The sequence below is a fragment of the Emydura macquarii genome, unplaced genomic scaffold (assembly GCF_026122565.2).
Source record: "Emydura macquarii macquarii isolate MOO-44397 ecotype Brisbane River unplaced genomic scaffold, CSIRO-AGI_Emac_v2 contig_2768, whole genome shotgun sequence".
Classification (NCBI taxonomy): Eukaryota; Metazoa; Chordata; order Testudines; family Chelidae; genus Emydura; species Emydura macquarii.
Genome location: NW_027132905.1, coordinates 27,573,527 through 27,593,855, shown reverse-complemented (window position 1 = coordinate 27,593,855; position 20,329 = coordinate 27,573,527). Strand labels below are relative to the sequence as shown.

The following is a 20,329-nucleotide window of genomic DNA, read 5'->3' as shown; positions in this document are numbered from 1 at the left end:
AATGGTTTGTTGTTGGTCTCTGGATTGCATAAATATCATTTACAACTGCTCAATAGCCATTTATTCTGCAATTTTCTCTCTTCCCTTCACCATTAATTTCCACAAAGCTCATGCCTAATTATTATGCAGTTCAGTGAAGGACTCTATAAAAACATTCTTAAATAGATCTCTTTTCTAAATTAATACGGTTTTCTTTGCTCTTCAGCACTGTTAGGTCTAAACCAGAGGTACAGTAGCTAGTGGAAAAAAATGGTCATAGCTTTTACCCACAACTTTTTCTTTTACACTTGGCAAAGTAATCTTCTTTGACATACACTATCTGCTAAATCTAATGTATCTATTTTGGAATTCTCCTAGTGCTATTTTTAATATGGCAAAAATCCAGGCTCTTTGAAATGAGTAATGGACCTAATAATGATTTCCCAGTGGACCAGTGATGGGACCTTTCTCAGTAGGCCTTTTCATCTAGCCTCCAATAATGCTTCTGAAGAATATGCACACTTAAAGTTGGATCCTAATTCTTTTAAAGACTAATCTGAATATATAATCCTGACCTACTGTCTAAATTGTTCAACTTTAAATAAGAACAATCTGCTTATTATCTAGTGCTTTCTTGATAGAAGTTAATATCTAGACTATAGGCAAGATGCAAAAGGCCATGCATGCAGCACCCTATAGAAATAATCAAATACAAATGTTTTGGGAAACCACTAGGTGAATCTCCATTGACTTCAGTGGAGTTGTACCTGTCTATGGATCACTGATTTTGGCCAAAACAAAAACTGAGCATTGTAGTCCAACTTTTGAATGAGGACTACCTTATCTGATGGATTCTGTTATTAGAGAACATGGTGCAGAACAATGATCTACATCTCCCTGAGCCAGTGGGCTAGATTCTGGACATTTGTGTGTTTGGGCTTGGGCAAGAGAATGGAGTTGATCTACAAGGTGTGTCCAAGCAAACAATGGTCTAAATATGCAGCCATCTCAGTATGCCAGTAATCAGAGCTTTCATACTAGAAATTAATGTTCTGAGAATATATTTACATCTACTGTTTGCTAGTCAGACTGCATGACAGCAGCAAGTATAATTAGAAAAGAACTATCACCTGGAAGAATGTCTTCTCTCAGTTGCTGAATAAATGAATTAACTTCTTTGGCCAAGCCAATATTTGTAGTAACTGAGCTGGAAACTTGGAACTCAAGGGAACAGACTGAGAAATACAGAGTTAAATGTATTTTCTTGGTATGACTTCTGGCATCTCTTGCAGCCAAAGAAGGGAGCTCTATCAGTGGGCTGTCTTTTGGTATAACTTTGCTTTGCTTGTGACTTTATTTTGGAAAAAATGTCACAAAAATGGTGCTGCTGTTAGTCTTTCTTTGGCCCTGGAAGTTCAGGTATTGTCAGAATCTGATGGTTAAGAATGTGATTTAGTCTCAAAGGTCATGGATTCAGTGTGACTTTCACAGACTCCTGTGACTACTTTGGGTTCAGCCTCTTCCCTCTTCTCTCTCCTCCTCCCCCCACCCGGTGGCTGGGGCTGGAGCTGTCGGGGGAGAGGGTCAAAGCTGTTACCTCCGTCTCCTGGTTATTTTTAGTAAATGTCATGGACACGTTTCAGGCGCCTGTGAATTTTTGTTTATTGCCTGAGACCTGTGTGTGACTTTTACTAAAAATAACTGTGACACAATCTTAAGCTTGTTGGTGAGGTACCATTTTTGCCATCGGGAGCACTGTGCCTTCTGGTGCAAGCTTACTGAACTGTCTCTGAAGAGATGATGCTGGAGTAGTATCTACTTTCTCTCTAACTAGTTAAAGGTATTTAAATTGTAACATTACGCTGCCTTTATAAAGCCGAGATACAGAGGGTTATCCAGTTCTGGGATTTATGATACAATAGCTATGGCAAAGTGGTTATCTGGTGACATCCTGCAGATAGCTACCTTTACCCTTGGAGACACAATGCAGAGGTTTCTTGACTGGTTCTCAAACTAGACAATTAAATTCCTCAGCGGTGAATTTACTTTTGTTCCAAGTAATCTTACTGAAACGTTTGAGTTTAACTTAGTCTTAACATTGACAGCTTTTGCATTTGATCTAGCTGTAGAGAGATCTCATAAATACTGCTTCTAGTGTAAATCATTCAGTATTTCCTTTAAGATGACAGGCGAGAGACAATGAACCGTCAGCTGTTATAATTGTCTTGTATTTAAAAATGTCATTCAAATTAATAGATTAGTATAACTAATTCTCATTTGCCTTTTCTTAATTTGCAAAGTGTGTGATCTCCTTAGTATACCATATTTAGTATAATATTAAAATAAATATAAATATATAAATATTTAGTATAATATTACTTTAGTTTCTGAAGTAAGTTCAGAAGTGGTCGTCTAGGATGTTCTCCAGTTTTGGTACCACCTTAATGGAAGAGACGTTTAACCTTGACATTAGAAGGTGTCTCTACAGCATTCTTTCTACTACCTTTCCTGGCCAGCTCACAAGGATGTATCTGCAGTTGCTCAAGAGGAATTGATCATATACTGGGTTCTCTTATGCTATATTGCCAGGGTAGGAGTTAATCATGAAAAGGAAGGAATGGTAAGAGAAGTGAAATATTAAATGTTTCATTTGTGTTGTCATTTAGCAAATTATATATTCTGAAAAGGAGTTCAGCATCCCTGCCCACATCTGTTGTGGAATTAACATGGAGCAGAAAAGACTCATGATTCAAAGTCCAGGAGCTGCAGAATAAGTGTTGTGCTGAATTCTGGTATACTCTCCTGCTTTCATAGCGTGGAATTCTGGTATACAAATGATGTTAGAGAGCAGGAAGAAAGAATTATAAACTTGTTCAAAATGTTGTTTCTTGGGTCAGTTTGAACTCGATGCTTCCTTACTAGTAGCTGTATTTTCTTATCTAACTCCTAAACTTGTTTTTCAGTGCAGTTGGAGTGTTTTTCTCAGGTTATTAGTACTTCATTTTCAAGTTTGATTTGTTAGATCATGATGCTGCTTCATTTTCTTGTGCATTATTAGGTAACTTATCCACAATGATACTGTACTAACCCTTTCTATGAAACAAATACATTTAAGTGTTAGTACTGCTCTAGTGCCTTAAGTAGAACCATGTTATCTTTTTCCTGAGTGTACCACACAAGCTGAGATCATTTAGTGGTTTACTGTGAAGACTGACATTTTGATTGTCCTTATTTTTTGTAGAGCAAGGCTTAGATCACATAGCAGAAAATATCCTTTCCTATCTTGATGCCAGATCACTCTGTGCAGCAGAGCTAGTGTGTAAGGAATGGCAGAGAGTCATCTCTGAGGGAATGCTATGGAAGAAATTGATTGAGAGAATGGTGCGCACTGATCCACTGTGGAAAGGGCTCTCTGAAAGAAGGGGTTGGTAAGTACCACTGCTATATGTAAACCAATTCACTCAGCTTTATAGGATATCCATAACAAGTGTCCCTAATCCAGTGTTTACCAAAAGATAAATTTATGGTAGACGAGTATTGTTGGTCCTCTTAAATCTTCTGTGGAAAAGTGTGTGTGTTGGGAAGGGGAAGGATGGAGGTCATAAGTAGTATTAGAAATCTGTTCTAGTTTAATCTGTTCCCTTTTCTTCAGGTGTCGTGCTCGGTTTCCCTACCCCATTGCCTTTCAATTTTTGAGTTCTCAGGGTAAATTTTACTCTGCAAAGTCTCATTGTAGCAGTTTTGTATATTTATCCATATTGCCTCTGAACTGTAATGTGCAACACTGAGTACAGAAAGCTGTTCAGTATGCTTGTTAGATACTTCCTCAAATGAAATATTGCCACTTAAACTTTTGCAAAATGGCTAATTAGAATTAAAAATTTCATTTCTTTCCTGGTAATACTTTGTTCGCAGATTGGAGAAAACTGGGTTTTTCAATCTTTTGCAAGACTCTGAAGGTAGAGTGGGAGGTTACTCTGTGTGTTTTCCTCTCTATCATTTTGCTTTACTACACTCTATAATAGCATGCTTATGAAACTGCAGCCTCTGATTCAAGACCTGGCAAAGGTGGGAAACTCAGCAATCAAAAAAAAAAAAACAAAAAAAAAAAAAAAAAAACAACTTGTCAAAATAGCAAATTCCTATTTAGAGAACGCAATGAAAGAAAGCAGTTTCCTTTTTCAAACCTCAAACATTTTTAAATACAGCTGTTAATATCTAAAGGGCTACACACCTCAGTGTCTTTTACATGGATTGGTGACTTGAATATAAAGTATCAGAAGTATTGTTTGAGAATGTATATGCTAAGTTTTAGCTTAATGCAGCAGTTATCCATCTTGCAGGGATTTTTGTTTTAATGTTAAACTGAAAAATATAATTTTTTTTCTTTGTTAGGGATCAGTATCTGTTTAAAAACAGACCCACAGATGGCCCCCCCAATTCATTTTACAGGTCGTTATACCCAAAGATAATACAGGATATAGAGGTATGTTTTCTAACACAACTTTTTCAATGCAAATAACTTTCAAGCTAGTACATTTTCATGATACTTTGTTACTCTGATATATTCCTGAACAGCATGTTTTTAAATATAATGTATTATGTAATTGTTTACACTATTTCTAGTAGTAATTCTAGTTTGCCAGGAAAATGTGGTAAACATGTGCAGTAGTTTATTGGATAGATTAAATATGAAGGTAACTTGTTAATGTCAATGTTAGAAGCATGTTTCATTTTCTGAAAGATTTTGGGACTTTTCAGAAATGAATTGTGAAGTCTGACTTAACAATATTGTAATATTTAATGGTCTCTTGCAGCCCCAGACAATCCCATGCATTCTGTAAAACCAGATTTTCTACATAGTTTGCTTATCTTAATTTTTAAAAAACTAGGTCTAAATTTCAACGTCTAATATTAAACATTCAAATACCACGATCTATTTAATATTTTCATTTCCCCCCTTAATTTTAAGAAACTCAAGATCACAAATGTAGCTGCATAATGAGTGCAAAATTTTGTCTTTTCTTGAATGACTGTGGTCAGAGTCCATTTGGTTATAGCCATGTAATAAAATGGGATTTAGGGGTAAAGGTGAGGCAGAAATGGCTTTAGTTTGTTGTTTGACAGTATGTGGTATTTTGCTTACCTTGTAAAAGAGTTACAGAGTGATAGCTCGTTTACTTTTTAACGTATGTTTTTGACAGATCAGGATCATCTTGGTGTTCACCTACTGGCAGAAAAGCTTAGTTTTATCTGGTTAGCTGTGTATCTATCATAAAGTATCGGTATTACTTATACCGAAAATTGTAAAGCATTTATTTCAGCCAGGTGATGGACATAAAAGTTATTGGTCCAAAATTCATTAGTGGAGAAACATGTGTGTGTTGGTAAAGACAGATGTTAACTAATGGAATCATTCTGTTATGGCAAATGTGAGCTTGTGTGGCTGGCACTTTATGAACAAAATTATTCAAAACTCCAACCTGTCTGTAAAATGTAGCTGCTCCACAAATCAGCTCTAGCCATCGTTTTCAAATACATATTTTTATAAGCTCCTGTTAATAATTCAAATGATTTTTTCCAATATCGATCTGAACATAAAATAAAGCCTAAGCAAAATATAACCAGCTACGATATTAGCACTTGTTAGTTCTGCACCAAACACCTTTACATATTTGAGTGGTAAGATGGCTTCTTATCCTTTTCTCTTCTGCATACAAGTTCTTTCAGCATAGTTGAAGTTGATTTCTGAAATAAGATCAAGTAGAGAGGTTTCTCTCTGGTATTGGTTAATACTTGCTTTGCTGGGATTGGCACCTGGTTTAGGCAGCAGGCTCCCCTTCATTACTTCAGTTTTATTTCTTGCTCGAGCCCTCTTCTCCAATAGTAAGGGCCAGATTCTGTTCCCATTGAAGTAAGTAGCAAAATTTCCATTTTTGGTGACACAGAATTTTTATGCCCAAATTCTGCTAAGTAATTACTTGAGTGGAGTCATTTTAAGATTTGGGCTCATGTGTGGATTCCTAGCTGGAAGAAATGAGAGTAGATTTTGTGCCAGTACTTTAAGCAGTAGAATACTCTGGAATTGATTGGGGGTATAGATAGGGGTAAGCGCTAAGATCGCATTTGAAAGTGAGCTATTATTTGTTGAGAGTCTTTTCAAGGAGGAAAGGGAAGAGAGTTACCAGAAAAGATTGGTATCTGCAAAGGAAGAAAACTTTTGAGTAGGTCTCTCTAATTACCCCCATTGGATCCACCAGATAAGCGGGAAACACTCCACAGAAATATTTTTTGTTGTTGCTTTCTATAGATTTCAGTCTCTATTAGCAAGAAAAACCAATTAAAAAAGTGTGAAAATACAGAATGGTTGAGGCTTAGTTTTAAATGATACAGTAATTAGACTGTTTTATATTCCAGTTTTTGACATTCGCTCTTCCTAAGTTCATCCTAGCCACAAATATAAATGGGGCATTTTTGTTGGAATGCCTGTATGATGGTGGAAGTGTTCTAATTCCTGAATCTTAGCAGTGGGTTAGACTAGATGATCCTTGCAGTCCCTTCTAACACTGATTCTGTGATTACATACAGGAGGAGGTGCAGCAAGGGATCTTAGACCATACAGCCTTAAATACTTGTGCGGTGAGATGGCTTGTCTTATTCTCCCAGCCTTCTCTTTACTACTTGCATCCTTTGTACATCTTAATGTTATTGTCCAGAGTTAGACACGAAACTTTTGAAACTGACAGGAAATGAACAGTCATAAAAGCCCCCTACCTCACCCTCCGCAAATCTACCCTGCCCTCTATGATTAAAAAAAAAATCCAAACTCAGGTTTTTGAAGTGAACTTACAAAGAGAGGAAGAGGTACCACTGAAACCTACAGGTCCCATGGAGACATTTTCTTCTAACTGTACAAGTTTACGAGAAAATTAAACTTAATTAGGATTGTAAATTCAAAACTGTATCTTAAAAACCCATCTTAATAGACCCACTGTACTACAAAAACAAGCATTAGATGGCCTGGACATTTTTGAGGGTTCACATCTTCAAAACAAAACAAAACAAAACAAAAAAACCCAACACCACAAGCAAACACTCCAGGTATTTCAAAATCTGGAGATGCAGAGTCAGGATATTCAATTGAACTGTAGTTCTGCTTCCATAACTGCCACTCAGAATACAGCCCTGGCCTGTCACATCTTTCATTAAATGAGGTTCCTCTGTTATCTGGGTAGTACTTGTATAATGTACAGGGCTAAGGTGCCTGTCCAGCTGTCTGTGACTGAAGCATCTGTTGGAACAAGGATAGCTGAAAGTGATATGTAGTAGATAATGCGTTTCTCCTGTGGTCGCGTAACAATACAGAATAGTTAGATGGGTGTGGTACCCATTGCTTTGGGGGAGACATGTGTAAGGTAAGTGGGAAACTGTTGGTGTAGCTGGCATGTCAATGCGGGAGACAATGGAGAAGAATCTGGCTTTGAAGGTGGTATTTCTGTAGTCGGTAGCTGATGCTTACATTCATACATGGAGTATGGAATATTACTTGGCCATGTAGAAGGTATGGGTTGTCTCATGAACTCAAGTGAAGGGAGGTAAGAATACAGGATTGGACTTAAGGTGGTTTAGGGAACCTTAACTCTTGCATTTCTATACTTTCATAACATTTAGGTTTTTTGCAAGTGTCTTTAATTTAAAATGTACTGGCCTTCTAATGTTTGGTGTCTGTAAAATATTCTCTTTAGTCTTTCCCCAAAATTACTGATATAAACTTATAACCGTAATTCCATTTTAACATTGACTTTTCTCTGGGACTCCCTAGGGCTTTGAAGAAGTGACTTTTTAAGTTAACAGACAAAGATATGACAAGATCCAATGACTGGAAGCAAAAACTGGACAGAGTCAGATTTAGAAATAACATACATTTTTAACAATGAAGGTAATTAACTATTGAAACAGCTTTCTTAGGGATTTCCACCATTTGAAATCTTTAAATCAAGATTAGATGTCTCTCTAAAAGAGATGTTCCATCTCAATCAGAAGTTATAGGCTTGATGTAGGAATCTGTGTGGAATTCTAAAGCATAATTTTTCTTCAGGATGTCAGACTAGATAATCATAACTGTCCCTTCTGGCTTTAAAATCTGTGTAACACTCGTCTGTGCTCTCTCTACTGAATGTCTGTCATATCAGGTCAATTCAAGGGGCTGGCTGCCACCCACAACACCCCACATGGGGGGGGGGAGGTTGGCCACATCAAACACTCACCCTGACTTAACATGTCATCTTTATTTGTCCAGGACACTTAAGCTAGCTACTCAAATGGGTAAACTCTAGAGAGCCAGGTATTTCAGTTACAGTCTCTCTCTCTCTCTGGAATTCACTCTGGAATTCATTCTACCCAAAATAAGTATAAGCCTCAGCTTGGCCACATTCAGGAAACAGACATGTCTTTTTCCAGACTTCTAAGAATTTGAAGTCTCTATTGTAAAGCCAGTTCTCACTTCCAGAATCTCAAGCATTCAGCTTATTCTAGCAAAATTTTCCTAATTTTGGTCCTTTGAAAGTTGTTAATTTGGAGGATGGAATGAAGATGAGTTGAGGAGTTGTGCAACTTGAGACTTGTTTTCTGTTCTGTTCAGTCTAAGTCCTGAGAAATGTTCCCATATTCCAGATGTTTCCATCCTGTATTAGAGTAAATGCTTTTGGTAGCCTGAACTTCTTGAGCCAATAGTCAAGGATCGTATAATTCTCTCTCTTTCAAGGTCCCATCATTTTTAATTCTTCCAATAAATTTCATTATACAGCATGATTCATAAAGGGCTTTCTCCTTGTGGACTCTCAGAACAAGTTGTTGACACAGTCCTTCAAATCCAGAAAGTGTGCAACACAAAAAGCCAGCTACAGCACTTCGACAACTTTTTCTTTAGGTGTTGCGAACAAAAGGGTGGAGATAGAGGGGCAGGTCCTGCTTTCATTTCATCCCCTCCATTCTTGAGTTCTTCAAAAGGTCCTGCAAAAGACTTCTATAAAAATACCAGACTTCATCTTAAGGGATCATTCAGGATCTGAAGGATTTTCTATCCTTGCTGATTTTTAAAAGCAGTGTTGCTCTCTTCAAACCGTCTTCTGTAATATCTACCTGTAAAATCTTCCTTTGGAAGCTTTGTGATTCCTACCTCTAAATTCAGTATCCATCTTTTGGCTCACCATTGAAGTTGTTTTCCTGGTGACTATCACATTAGCACTCAGAAGACAGAAACGTGTTTTTACAAGATTTTTACCTGAAGGCCACATTTTTAGTATAACAAAATGTACGTGTTATGACTGAAGAACTTCTGTGTTCAATATTTCACCTGTGAGGTACAAGGGTAAACCAGAACCCATTGTTAAACCATTTCTAACAACAAAGGGGATTTCATTAATTTATGCAGCTGATACTAAATTGGGTCATAAGTGAGGATAAGTGCAGTAGAAAAATGGTCTGTCTCCATTGGATTGACTGAATGACAGAACTAAAAAAGTAATCCAGAAACCAAATTGACAATTGGAAGAAAAAATGAGGGATGAATAAAGAGCTAATTTAATTCTTTCCCTGGGGTTCTATTAGCATTTGGGGTCAAAAGTCCATGCAGCCACAAAGCGGTGTTAGCTGCAAGGTAATACAGCCTATGATTTGGCAATTTGAGGCTCCTTTGCCTCTGAAAATGTATTAGTGCCAAAATCTGTTTGTTCTCTGCCAAGCACATTTTCAGAACATACCATCACTTCTGCAATCATTGAATGAGCAGGGACATTTTAGAGATCTAAAATCAGATGCTTGGAAAGAGGCATGTAACTCTCTGTACCTCTGGAGTGAAAAGTAAATGAAGTCAAATATTTAACTGGGTTTTATTTCATAAGAAGTAGTCCAGTAACTTCTGGTGTTTCCAGATCTGTTGTTGCTGAACAGCCAAGCTAAGTACTTTAGCAGCTCCTTTAAAAGGAAAATTAGTGTGGTGTTTGTCTTCGAAAACTGTATGTGGGTGTGCAAAATTTTGTTTGTGTGGAGATCATCTGAGTTGGTTCTGTTAACCCTGTACCTGGAAACAGTTCACAAATATTGTGGTGCAGATAAACTGTTTTAAATAAACTACATTAATAGGCAAATTGCCAAATAGTAGTTGTATAGTTTTGATCTCACAACTCCAAATCCCTGGACCTCTTCCATATGATATATGAAACTGGGCCAATTTATCCCTTTAGAATTAGCACAAGTATAATCTATTCCTCATGATCTGTCGAAGATTATTTTTACACGTTCTTCATATCCTGAAACACATGGGAAGTTTCTTCATCTTGTTTCTATGGAGACTGCAGTCTGCTTAATTAAGATGAGAATATAAAATGAGATTTCCCCAAAGAATTTAGGAAAGAATGTGGCCAGGCCATCAAATAGACTCCATGTGTTCTTCCAAAAGTTAAGAGAGTTCATATTTTAAAAAATACAAGCTAGCTTTTAAAATCTTGGACGCAAGAGATCAAAACATGATGAGAGAAGAGGTGCTTCAGTGCAGTTGTGACTATGGTCAGACAGGGAAAGAACTTCACTCTTCAGTTTTTGCCAAAGCTCTAATGTGTACTTTTAAAGGAGATACATTTTTGTAGTAATATTTACAGTATTGGCGTGAGATGACTCAAAATTTGTTGGGAAATCTGGTCAGTTGTATACATCCAAGTTATCTTGCCTTTAGAGAGCTTATCATTGAAGTCATGTATTCTTAGTGGCAGTTTTATTAAAGGGTAGTTAAGTGTCCTTAAATGAAACTGTTGACAAATAGAGGGATGCTTGAGAGTGTTTTTAAGCACTTTAGGATGTGCTCATACAACTGCGATGTTTAGAAGATTTTGTTAGTTTAAAAAAAAAAAAAAAAAAAAATCCCAACCCAACCACATACACCTTTTCTTCCTAATCAGATGGTCTATAGTAGATACCTACCATGACATCACCCTTTTATAACCTCTTTTATCCAGAGGTCACGCGCTTGCTTTCATGTGGTGGGTTGGGGCACCACCTCTTACCCTGTCTCTGGATGTCGTTACCTCTGTAGTGCACAGTGAGGGGGAAGGGACCTGGGTCCACCCTCTACTCCGGGCCCCACTCCAGGGGCCCTATGAGTAGCACCTATGTGCTGCTGACACTGCTCACAGCTGAACTTCTTTCCGCTGGGCTACTTCCCTCTCTGTTCTCTTGTACCTTTCTTGTGACTCCTCCCACACTATTGCCAGTTCTCCTTTCTTTTTCCCGCATCTGGCTGGAGCTGGGGTTTTTATCAGGACTCTAGCTGGGCCTCAGGTGCTCCTAATTAACCTGTAGAGAAACCCATGCTCAGCCTGGAGGGTATAAGGCCTGTAACATTCTGGGACTTGTATATCTCCATTCTGACCCTACTGCTGCCATCTGACCCTGCTGTGTCTCACTTGATTATCCTGCCATGTTGCAAAGACTGTCCCAGATGGTTATTAAAGCAAGACAAGAAGACAGTTTTCACTTAGTGGGTGTTTTCTGGTACATCTTTGGCAAAGGTTACCTTTTCATGTCTTTATTAAAACTTTAAAAAATGTATTCTGAACCTGAAGAAAATTCTACTGTATGATACATGTAGATAGAGACATAATGAATTTCTATTATTCTGTTCTTATCAGAAACATTACTGAGGCACTTAATGAAATTTTTTACTAAGCTAGTTTCTAGCTCCTGTAAAAATCATCAGGCTACCTACCTGATTTCATACTGTTTTTTTTTTAAATTTAATCTTATGTTCTACAGATTTACCTATTGAACCTTTGTACCAGTGGAGATGTATTTCTTCCATTTATTTTACTGAAGGAGGCAATTGTGATAAAACAGCTTTTCATTACTCACAAGGATAAAATGGTTACTATAATTTTTCTAAGTTAATCCTTCCCTTTCCTCCTTGACAGTCTCATTTGTATTTTCAGTTAATGGTTCACCCAAGGTAAGGTAGGAACTTTCATAGTGACAAGAGCCTAAGTCATCAATTTCTACAGAATATAAGCTTTCATTTAAAAGTTAAATTCTCTTGTGCTTGTGAAGAGAACTTTATGAATGTGACCTGATGCATAATGAGGCTGCATGCATATAGCTCCAGTGACACAGCTGCTGATTCTACCTTTCCTAAGCAGTAGCAGAAGAAAATTAACTCTGCTCATTTCTCTTCTGTTCTTCAGAATCCTGTGGGCAGTGGTGCAGCAAGAACTATGTAAATTTAATTCTGCTATTACATAGCAAATGCTAAAATCCACCGTAGAGGGAGACACCACAGAGCTATTCACAGGAGTAAGATCCAAAAAATTGAGGCTGGGGTAAAGTAGTGGAAAGATTCCTAGCAGCCATGAGGTTCTTACGTGGCTCTAAGGCTAAGGAAAGAAAGAGGACCCATGGAATTATAGATCACTCAGTCTAACTTCAATACCTGGAAAAATATTGGAACAAATAATTAAACAATCAATTTGTAAGCACCTAGAAGATAAGGGTGTAAGCAAATGCCAACATGGATTTGTTGGGATGAATCATGCCAAACCAACCTAATTTCCTTCTTTGAGAGGGTTACTAGCCTAGTAGGTAGATGGGAAGCTGTTGATGTGATATATCTTTTTTCTTTTTTTAAAGACTTTTGACAGTCCCACTTGACATTTTCATAAGCAAACTTGGAAAATGTACTTCTAAATGAAATTTCTATAAGGTGGGTTGCATAACTTGTGGAAAGACCGTATTCAGAATAATGATCAATGGTTCACTGTCAAACTGGGAGGACGTATGTAATAGGATCTTGCAGGGGTCTGTCCTGGGTCCAGTACTAGTCAATATATGCATTAATAACTTGGCTAATGGAGTGGAGAGTAAGCTTATAAAATTTGCAGGTGATATCACACTGAGAGGGGTCACAAGCACTTTGATTCACAATGGCCTTGACAAATAGGAGAACTGGTCTGAAATCAACAAGATGAAATTCATTAAAAACAAGTGCAAAGTACTGCATTTAGGAAGGAAAAATCATTTGCAAAATGTGGAATAATTGGTTTAGCAGTAGTACTGCTGAAAAGGAGTTATAGTGAAGGAGTTGCAAAAAAAAAAAAAAAAAAAAGCTAATTCATTCTAGGGTGTGTTAGCAGGAGTGTAGCATGTAAGAGACGGGAGGTAATCATCCTGCTCTGCTTGGCACTGGTGAGGCCTCAGCTGGAGTAGTGTCCAATTCTGGGTGTAAACTTTAGGAAAGATGTGGACAAATTGGAGAGAGTTCAGAGCAGAGCTACACATGTGATAAAAGGTTTAGAAAACCTGATCTGTGAGGAAGGGTTAAAAAAAAAAATCTGGACATGTTTTAGTCTTTGGAAAATAAGTTATTGGGGAGGGGGGTCTGATAAGTCTTCAGATATGTTAAGGGCTGTTACAAAGAGACAGTGATCAGTAGTTTCCCCATTGGAGGTTTTTAAGAACAGGTTAGATAAACACTTGTCAGGGAAAGTCTTAGGGATACTTGTCCTGCCTCAGAGTAGGGGGCTGGACTAGATGACTTTTCTCCAGCCCTACACTTCAATGTTCTATATCCAGTTGTTAATATGGAAGTGACTATACTTATTCCTGTTAAACCTCTGTGCATGCCCAGTGTAAACTGGATGTCTCCAGAAGCTTGAGCAGGCTGACTGTTGAGAGCTTGTGCAGTTAATAAAGTGCTGTGTTGTCTTGACAAACCTGCCTCCTGTGTACTTAGTTGATGTGGGGTGGAATGGAAGAGGGAGAAAACTCTTTTCCAGCTCAAGGAGATCATGTGAAAAATGAAGCCCTCGAGCAGGGCACAGGGTCAGCATCCTGGTAAGAATTTCAGAATGTGCCCTTCCTTTCTGAGGTGTGACAGGGCTTCTCACTAAGATGATGTCCATAGATGTCTCTAGTGGATATTTAATTTTTAATTAGTTAGGTAGCAGAAGAGGGAATGTGGGTGGGACTGCAGGTTTTCAGCTGCCTTTGCGACAAAAGCTTGTAATATTTCATAAGGAAAATCCCTACACCTGTTACTAATGTTTTAAAAAGTAAACTTAGGGAACTTAACAGATTATCCCAGGAAAGCATAGAAGTGATACTGCCATGTGCCCTTCCCCAGTGGGTGAATCCTGTCTTGTGCTGCAAGAGATACAAATACAAATTCAGCTCTGTCTGTGAGGGTGTACCAAGTGCACTTTTTACTATAACACACATGAAGGTCAAAATGCTCAAACAAATCACGTGTGTGTTATTAAACGGTATTGTAGCAGGTGGATAATCTATATTTTTAACACATCCAATGGACAACAAATATTGTGACATTTAACTGAACTTCTGAATCTGAATACTTCCCCCGCAGTCAAATGTTGCTTAGGGCACTAAAAAGGTGCTGCCATCCCTATGTATCCCAGGCTGCTCTGCATATCCTCTATGTTAAATCCCATTAGTTTTTCCTCTCTGCATAGACTGACAGACGGATTCTTTCAGCCACCCCTTTTTTCGTATTCTTCCGGCTGACCAGTCGAACACCTACCATGGGAGATGCTCTGGCTTCTTTCCTAGCATGTCCCAGGTATTACCATTTTTCTTTCTGGATAACTTTAGAGAGAACTTCTTTAGGAAACAAAACAAAATCAACCTTTTGTTTTATTCTTTATCTTGATTAAAATAAGTGCTTCCAAATCACCTTGATTTAAATTACCTGCTCTGGTTGGATGAGATTTTCCTCTAGCTGTGTAGGTAGTGTTTCTGATAGCTTCTTTTTGTTACTGGTTCTCCTGCCTTTGAGTTTGTTTAGAGAAGTGTGTGGAGATGTGGGTGTATTCATACTATAAGAAACTGGTATGTCTTAGCATTTAAGTTTATCTGGCATATAGTTCTGGGAGCTGAGTTTAGAGGTGGTTTTATTTATAATTTGAAGCTTTATTGAGGGGATGTATATAAAAATTACAGGTAACAAGTGGCTTAGGTTTTATAATTTAAGTGTGTGAAGAAACCTTGGATTTCTGCAGCATTAATTCCGTAACGTTTATTCTAGTGCATAAAATGTAATCACTCCTTCCAGACAAACACTTACCTACTCTCCAGACTTATAATTTATTTAAAAATATCTGCTGGGAGGAAGTTGCAGGTGAAATCTTTGTCAACTGCACTTTTCAGCAACAACAAGAATTTCATATAGCAAGTTTTTATGTGGTTGCAGGTACTGTATTTAACATGCTGCTTTTTAGAGGGTCTTCCAAGTTCTCTCTTCGAGTGATTGCTCATATGCATTCCAATATAGGTGAGTGCGCGCCCCGTGCACGAGCTTCCGGAAGCTTTTCTGCCCCTAGAAACCCCCTGCGGGTCGGCTCCTGCACCCCCTGGAGTGCTGCGCTCATGTCGCGGTATATAGGACACTGCCGACCCCGCAGCCCCCAGTTCCTTCTTTCCGCCCGTGACGGTCTTTGGAACGCTGCCCCTTGCTCATTCGCAAGTAGCAATCTCCAACTTAGTTTGTTAGTTGTTAGTTAGAAAGTTCATAGTTTGTTTATAGTAGTTTTATTTATATATATATATATATATATATATATATATATATATATATATATATATATATAAAAGAAAAAGTTAGTTGTTCATAGTTGAAATAGTTTAGTTAGCCCTTAGGGGCTAGGCGGAGCCATGCCGGGCTCCATGGGGTTCAAAGCCTGCGCCGCGTGTTCGAAGGCTTTCCCGGTCAGCGACCCGCACAACTGCTGTCTCCGTTGCCTGGGGGAGCTGCATTGGAAGGACAAATGTAGAATTTGTAAGTCCTTCAAACCCAGGACTCAAAAGGAGCGTGATGCCCCCCTCAGGACTATTTTAATGGAGTCGGCGCTTCGTCCTGTCTCCGAGCCCTCCGGGTCGCCGACGGCACCGAGTGTTTCGTTGGCACACAGTGCTTCCCTGGCACCGACCTCGGCACCGGCTCACAAGGTGCCGAAGAAAAAGAAACGGCTGGAGGCCGTGCCCATGGACTCCCCCCTGCGACCGGTACAGCAGGGGGTGCCACAGGAGATGCCCCAGCCACGTGCCGTCGAAATAACTCCGGCACCGGCATCTCCGCGCAGGGAGCCTCCCCCGACCCCGGGGGGTGGGGGAGCGCCCCTGCAGGGGCCGTCGACGCTGGAGGCGTTTGCAGCGGCAAGAGCCCTCATGGCCATGCCTACGCCTCCGTCCCCCCCTCGGCCGAGGGAGTCAGGGATGGTGTCTCGGGGTAGACCCGTGCTGGGTTATCCCGGTGGGCAGAGGAGACAAGAATCAACGTCTCCCCCCAGACGGTCGAGGAAGGGGGAAAAGGGAACTCCCCCTCCTTGCTCCGACCTCAGGTCGTTGAGCACCTCGACACCGCAGCACCGGGAGCGGTCTAGAGGTTCCAGGAGCAGCCGCTCCAGCTCGGGTGACAGGTCCTCGGTGTCCCGGCACCACCCTGCCACGGTATGCAGCTCCCGGCACCAATCAACCTCGCTCAAGGACGCCCGGCACCGCTCCCGTTCTCGGCCGAGACACCTGGAGCGCACCCGCGAGCACCGCTCTCGATCTTCGGTGCGCAGCTCCCGGCACCGGTCGACCTCTCCCAGGGATGCCCGGCACCGCTCCCGCTCTCGGCACCGGTCCCGTTCGCCTGCGGTGCAAAGACATTCGGCTCAGTGCGAGCACCGTTCTCAATCCTCGGTGCGCAGCCCGGTGCGGATCCCGGTGCCGCAAGCGACCAAAACACCTCGGCACCGGTCTAGATCCCCGGACCGTACTCGCGCCAAGTCACGGGAAACTAGATACAGTTCCCAGTCCTGTAGCAGCTGTCGTTACACAGCTGCAAGGACTAGCCCTGCACGCAGCCCGGCGCGGCCCTCGGCACTGCACAGTTCGGCACCGAGAGATTCTCCGGCACCGCAGCATGATAGAGGGCGCAGTCGCGAGCGGGAATGCCCTCGGTCGCCGGCAGATAATCGCCGTAAGACCAAGAGGACCCGGGGGCATTCATCCACCAGCTCCAGCCGGTCACCCCCCCACCGTCACCATAGACACCATCGCGGCCGCTCCCAATCATCCTGGAGCAGATCTCTACCCGATCGGGATAGGGATCGGTCAAAGCGCCCTAGATCGCGCAGTCCGGCACCTCGCGGGCCCGGTTCATACGGCACCGGGACCGGTACAGACATGGGTACAAGGGCCCTGGCAATGGCCCTATTAGGGCCCGTGGCCGCAACAAACGACGCAGGGCACAGCGTCAGCTCCTTCAGTGGCAGCCCAACCGCCACTCCCACCTCCTAGCCAGGAGAAGGCAGAATCCTCAGATGAAGACTCTGACCCCATGGAGGGTTCGTCCACGGGTCCCCTCCAACAGTCCTCCTCCTCTTCCCCCCCGGATACTACATCCAGGGACCAGAGAACCCCCCTTCCTGATTTTAAAACCCATCAGGAATTACTAAAGAGGCTGGCGGACAATTTGCAAATTGACCTCAAGGAACTGTCAGAGGAGGAGGACCCTCTCTTTGGGGTTTCAGGTTCAGCGGGACCTTCCTGGGTTGCGCTCCCAGTCCATGACCAGGTTCTCAAGCTGGTCAAGCCCCTCTGGGAGACTCCTGCCTCAGTAGCTGCCACCTCTAAAACAGCTGAGTGCAAATATTATGTTCCCCCTCAAGGGTTTGAATATCTCTATAATCATCCTCCCCCAGGGTCGCTGGTTGTCGATGCTGTCAACCAAAGGGACAGACAAGGTGCCCAGTCGAGCACTCCCAAAAATGAGAACAAAAAATTAGATCTCTTTGGGAGAAAAATTTATTCGACTGCAGCTCTGCAATTACGCATAGCGAACCACCAAGCGCTCCTTGGCAGATATAACTTGAATCTCTGGGCTTCCCTCCAGAGGTTCCTTCGTGCGTTGCCACCAGACATGGCGGAGGATTACAACACCATTCTCCAGGAGGGCGCGACGGTTGCAGGAGCCGCTCTCCAATCTGCCAGCGATGCCACTGATGCGGCAGGGAGGGCCATGGCATCTGGAATAGTCATGCGACGATCTGCTTGGCTACAATCCTCCGGTCTGTCGCTAGAAGTACAGCAGGCCATCCAAGATCTGCCCTTTGATGGCATAGGCCTGTTTTCAGATAAAACAGATAGTAAACTCCATGCCTTAAAGGACTCTAGGGCCACCCTAAAGTCGTTAGGCCTGTATGTGCCACAGGCCACAAGACACCAGGGCAAACAGCACCCTCAAAGACAGCAGCAGCCTGTCCCCAGACTGCCTCCTTGGCCTGCCCAGCCAAGGAGGGGTCGAGACGGCTTTAGGCAGGCGAACCGCAGAGACCGCCAAGGCCCTGCAGGGGGCTCCCAGCAAGGCCAGCAAAAGAACAATAAGCGGTCCTTTTGATGGGACGCTCGAGGGCAGCTCTCTCTCCATGCCATTGGATCCCACTCTACCTTTCGCAGACAGACTGCGTCCCTTCCTCCAAGAGTGGCAGAGGATAACCTCGGACCGCTGGGTACTCAGCGTGGTGAAACGGGGTTATGTCCTCCAACTCTCAGCATTCCCACCGGACTTTCCCCCCACCCCGTCCCTCTTCAGGGACCCATCTCACGAGCTACTCCTCGTCCAGGAAGTGCACTCTCTCCTCCTTCTCGGGGCGGTAGAGGAAGTTCCTCCTATGGCAAGGGGCAGGGGGTTCTATTCCCGGTATTTCCTTATTCCCAAGGCAAAGGGAGGCCTGAGGCCTATTCTAGACCTTCATCGTCTGAACAAGTTTATCAGGCGCCTCAAATGCCGTATGGTCTCCCTAGCCTCTATTATTCCTGCTCTGGATCCAGGGGATTGGTATGCTGCCCTCGACTTAAAAGATGCCTACTTCCATATCTCTATCCTCCCTGGGCACAGGCGTTTCCTCCGCTTTATGGTAGCGGGTGCCCACTACCAATTTTCGGCCCTGCCCTTTGGCCTCTCCTCAGTGCCCAGGGTCTTCACAGAATGCATGGCGGTGGTAGCTGCCCACCTCCGGCGCAGAGGCGTCCAGATCTTCCCCTACCTTGACGATTGGTTAATATGAGGAAGATCCAGGGTCCATGTACAGAACAGCCTGGCCCTAACTTGCGCGACATGCACCAAATTGGGGCTGCTCATCAACGAGCAGAAGTCCACACTCACCCCGGTGCAGCGCATAGACTTTATCGGGGCTACCCTCAATGCAGTTCAGGCCAGAGCCTTCCTCCCACTGCCTCGATTCCAGACCATGACCACCATAATTTCGGAATTACACAGGTCCCCCACGACGACAGCCAGGCATTGCCTTCAGCTGTTGGGACACATGGCGGCATGCACATATGTGGTGAGGTTAGCTCGCCTCAAACTCAGGCCTCTCCAAGGTTGGCTGACTTCTGTGTACACCCCATCCAGACATTCACTCTCCAAGGTGGTCACCATCCCAGCCCAGGTACTAACATCCCTCAACTGGTGGACAGACCCGAGGGAAGTACTGCGGGGGGTTCCCTTTGCAGAATTGACCCCCTCTGTAACGCTAATAACAGACGCTTCAGACGTGGGCTGGGGAGCCCACATGAGCCGAGACCTCAGCACACAGGGTCTATGGTCGCCTCACGAATTACACCTCCACATCAACGTCAGAGAGCTCCGAGCTGTCCGGCTGGCCTGCAAGGTGTTCCTCAGGTTCCTAACGGGCAGGGTGGTGCATGTCCTCACGGACAATACAGCAGCCATGTTTTATATAAACAGGCAAGGGGGGGCACGCTCCTCGGCCCTGTGCCAGGGAGCCATACAACTATGGGACCTTGCGGTGAGGCACGATTTTCACCTATCTGCCTCTCACCTCCCAGGGGTCAGGAATGACGAGGCGGACCGCCTCAGCAGGTCATTCTTACCCTGCCACGACTGGTCGCTCCACTGGGAGGTGGCAACTTTTCTCTTCCACAAGTGGGGTGTTCCCCAACTAGATCTGTTTGCCTCAGCGTGGAACAAGAAGTGCCCGAGGTTCTGCTCGCTCCGGGAACGCGAGCAGGGCTCCCTCTCGGACGCCTTCTTAATAGACTGGACGGGGCCCCTGATGTATGCATTTCCCCCCGTTCCGCTACTTCCCAAAGTACTTTTGAAAGTCAAAAGAGACAAAGCGGATGTCATCCTGATTGCACCAGCCTGGCCCCGACAACACTGGTTCAGTATGCTGCTGGACATGTCCATAGCTGAGCCAATACCGCTTCCGAAACTCTACGACCTCCTCTCCCAGGACCAGGGTCGCCTTCTGCACCCGGACCTGGACTCCCTCCACCTGACTGC

At 42.7% G+C, this 20,329-nt stretch overlaps 1 protein-coding gene across 5 annotated transcripts in view; it reads left to right on the top strand.

Moving 5' to 3' along the window:
- Nucleotides 1–20,329, top strand: part of FBXW11 (F-box and WD repeat domain containing 11) — a 125,209-nt gene that overhangs the window by 82,781 nt on the left and 22,099 nt on the right. For all 5 annotated transcript variants that reach the window (XM_067566759.1, XM_067566758.1, XM_067566761.1 and 2 more), the window contains 2 exons: nucleotides 3,221–3,407; nucleotides 4,375–4,465. In XM_067566759.1, coding sequence (XP_067422860.1) covers nucleotides 3,221–3,407; nucleotides 4,375–4,465 — 278 coding nt within the window. The remainder of the gene's footprint in view (nucleotides 1–3,220; nucleotides 3,408–4,374; nucleotides 4,466–20,329) is intronic.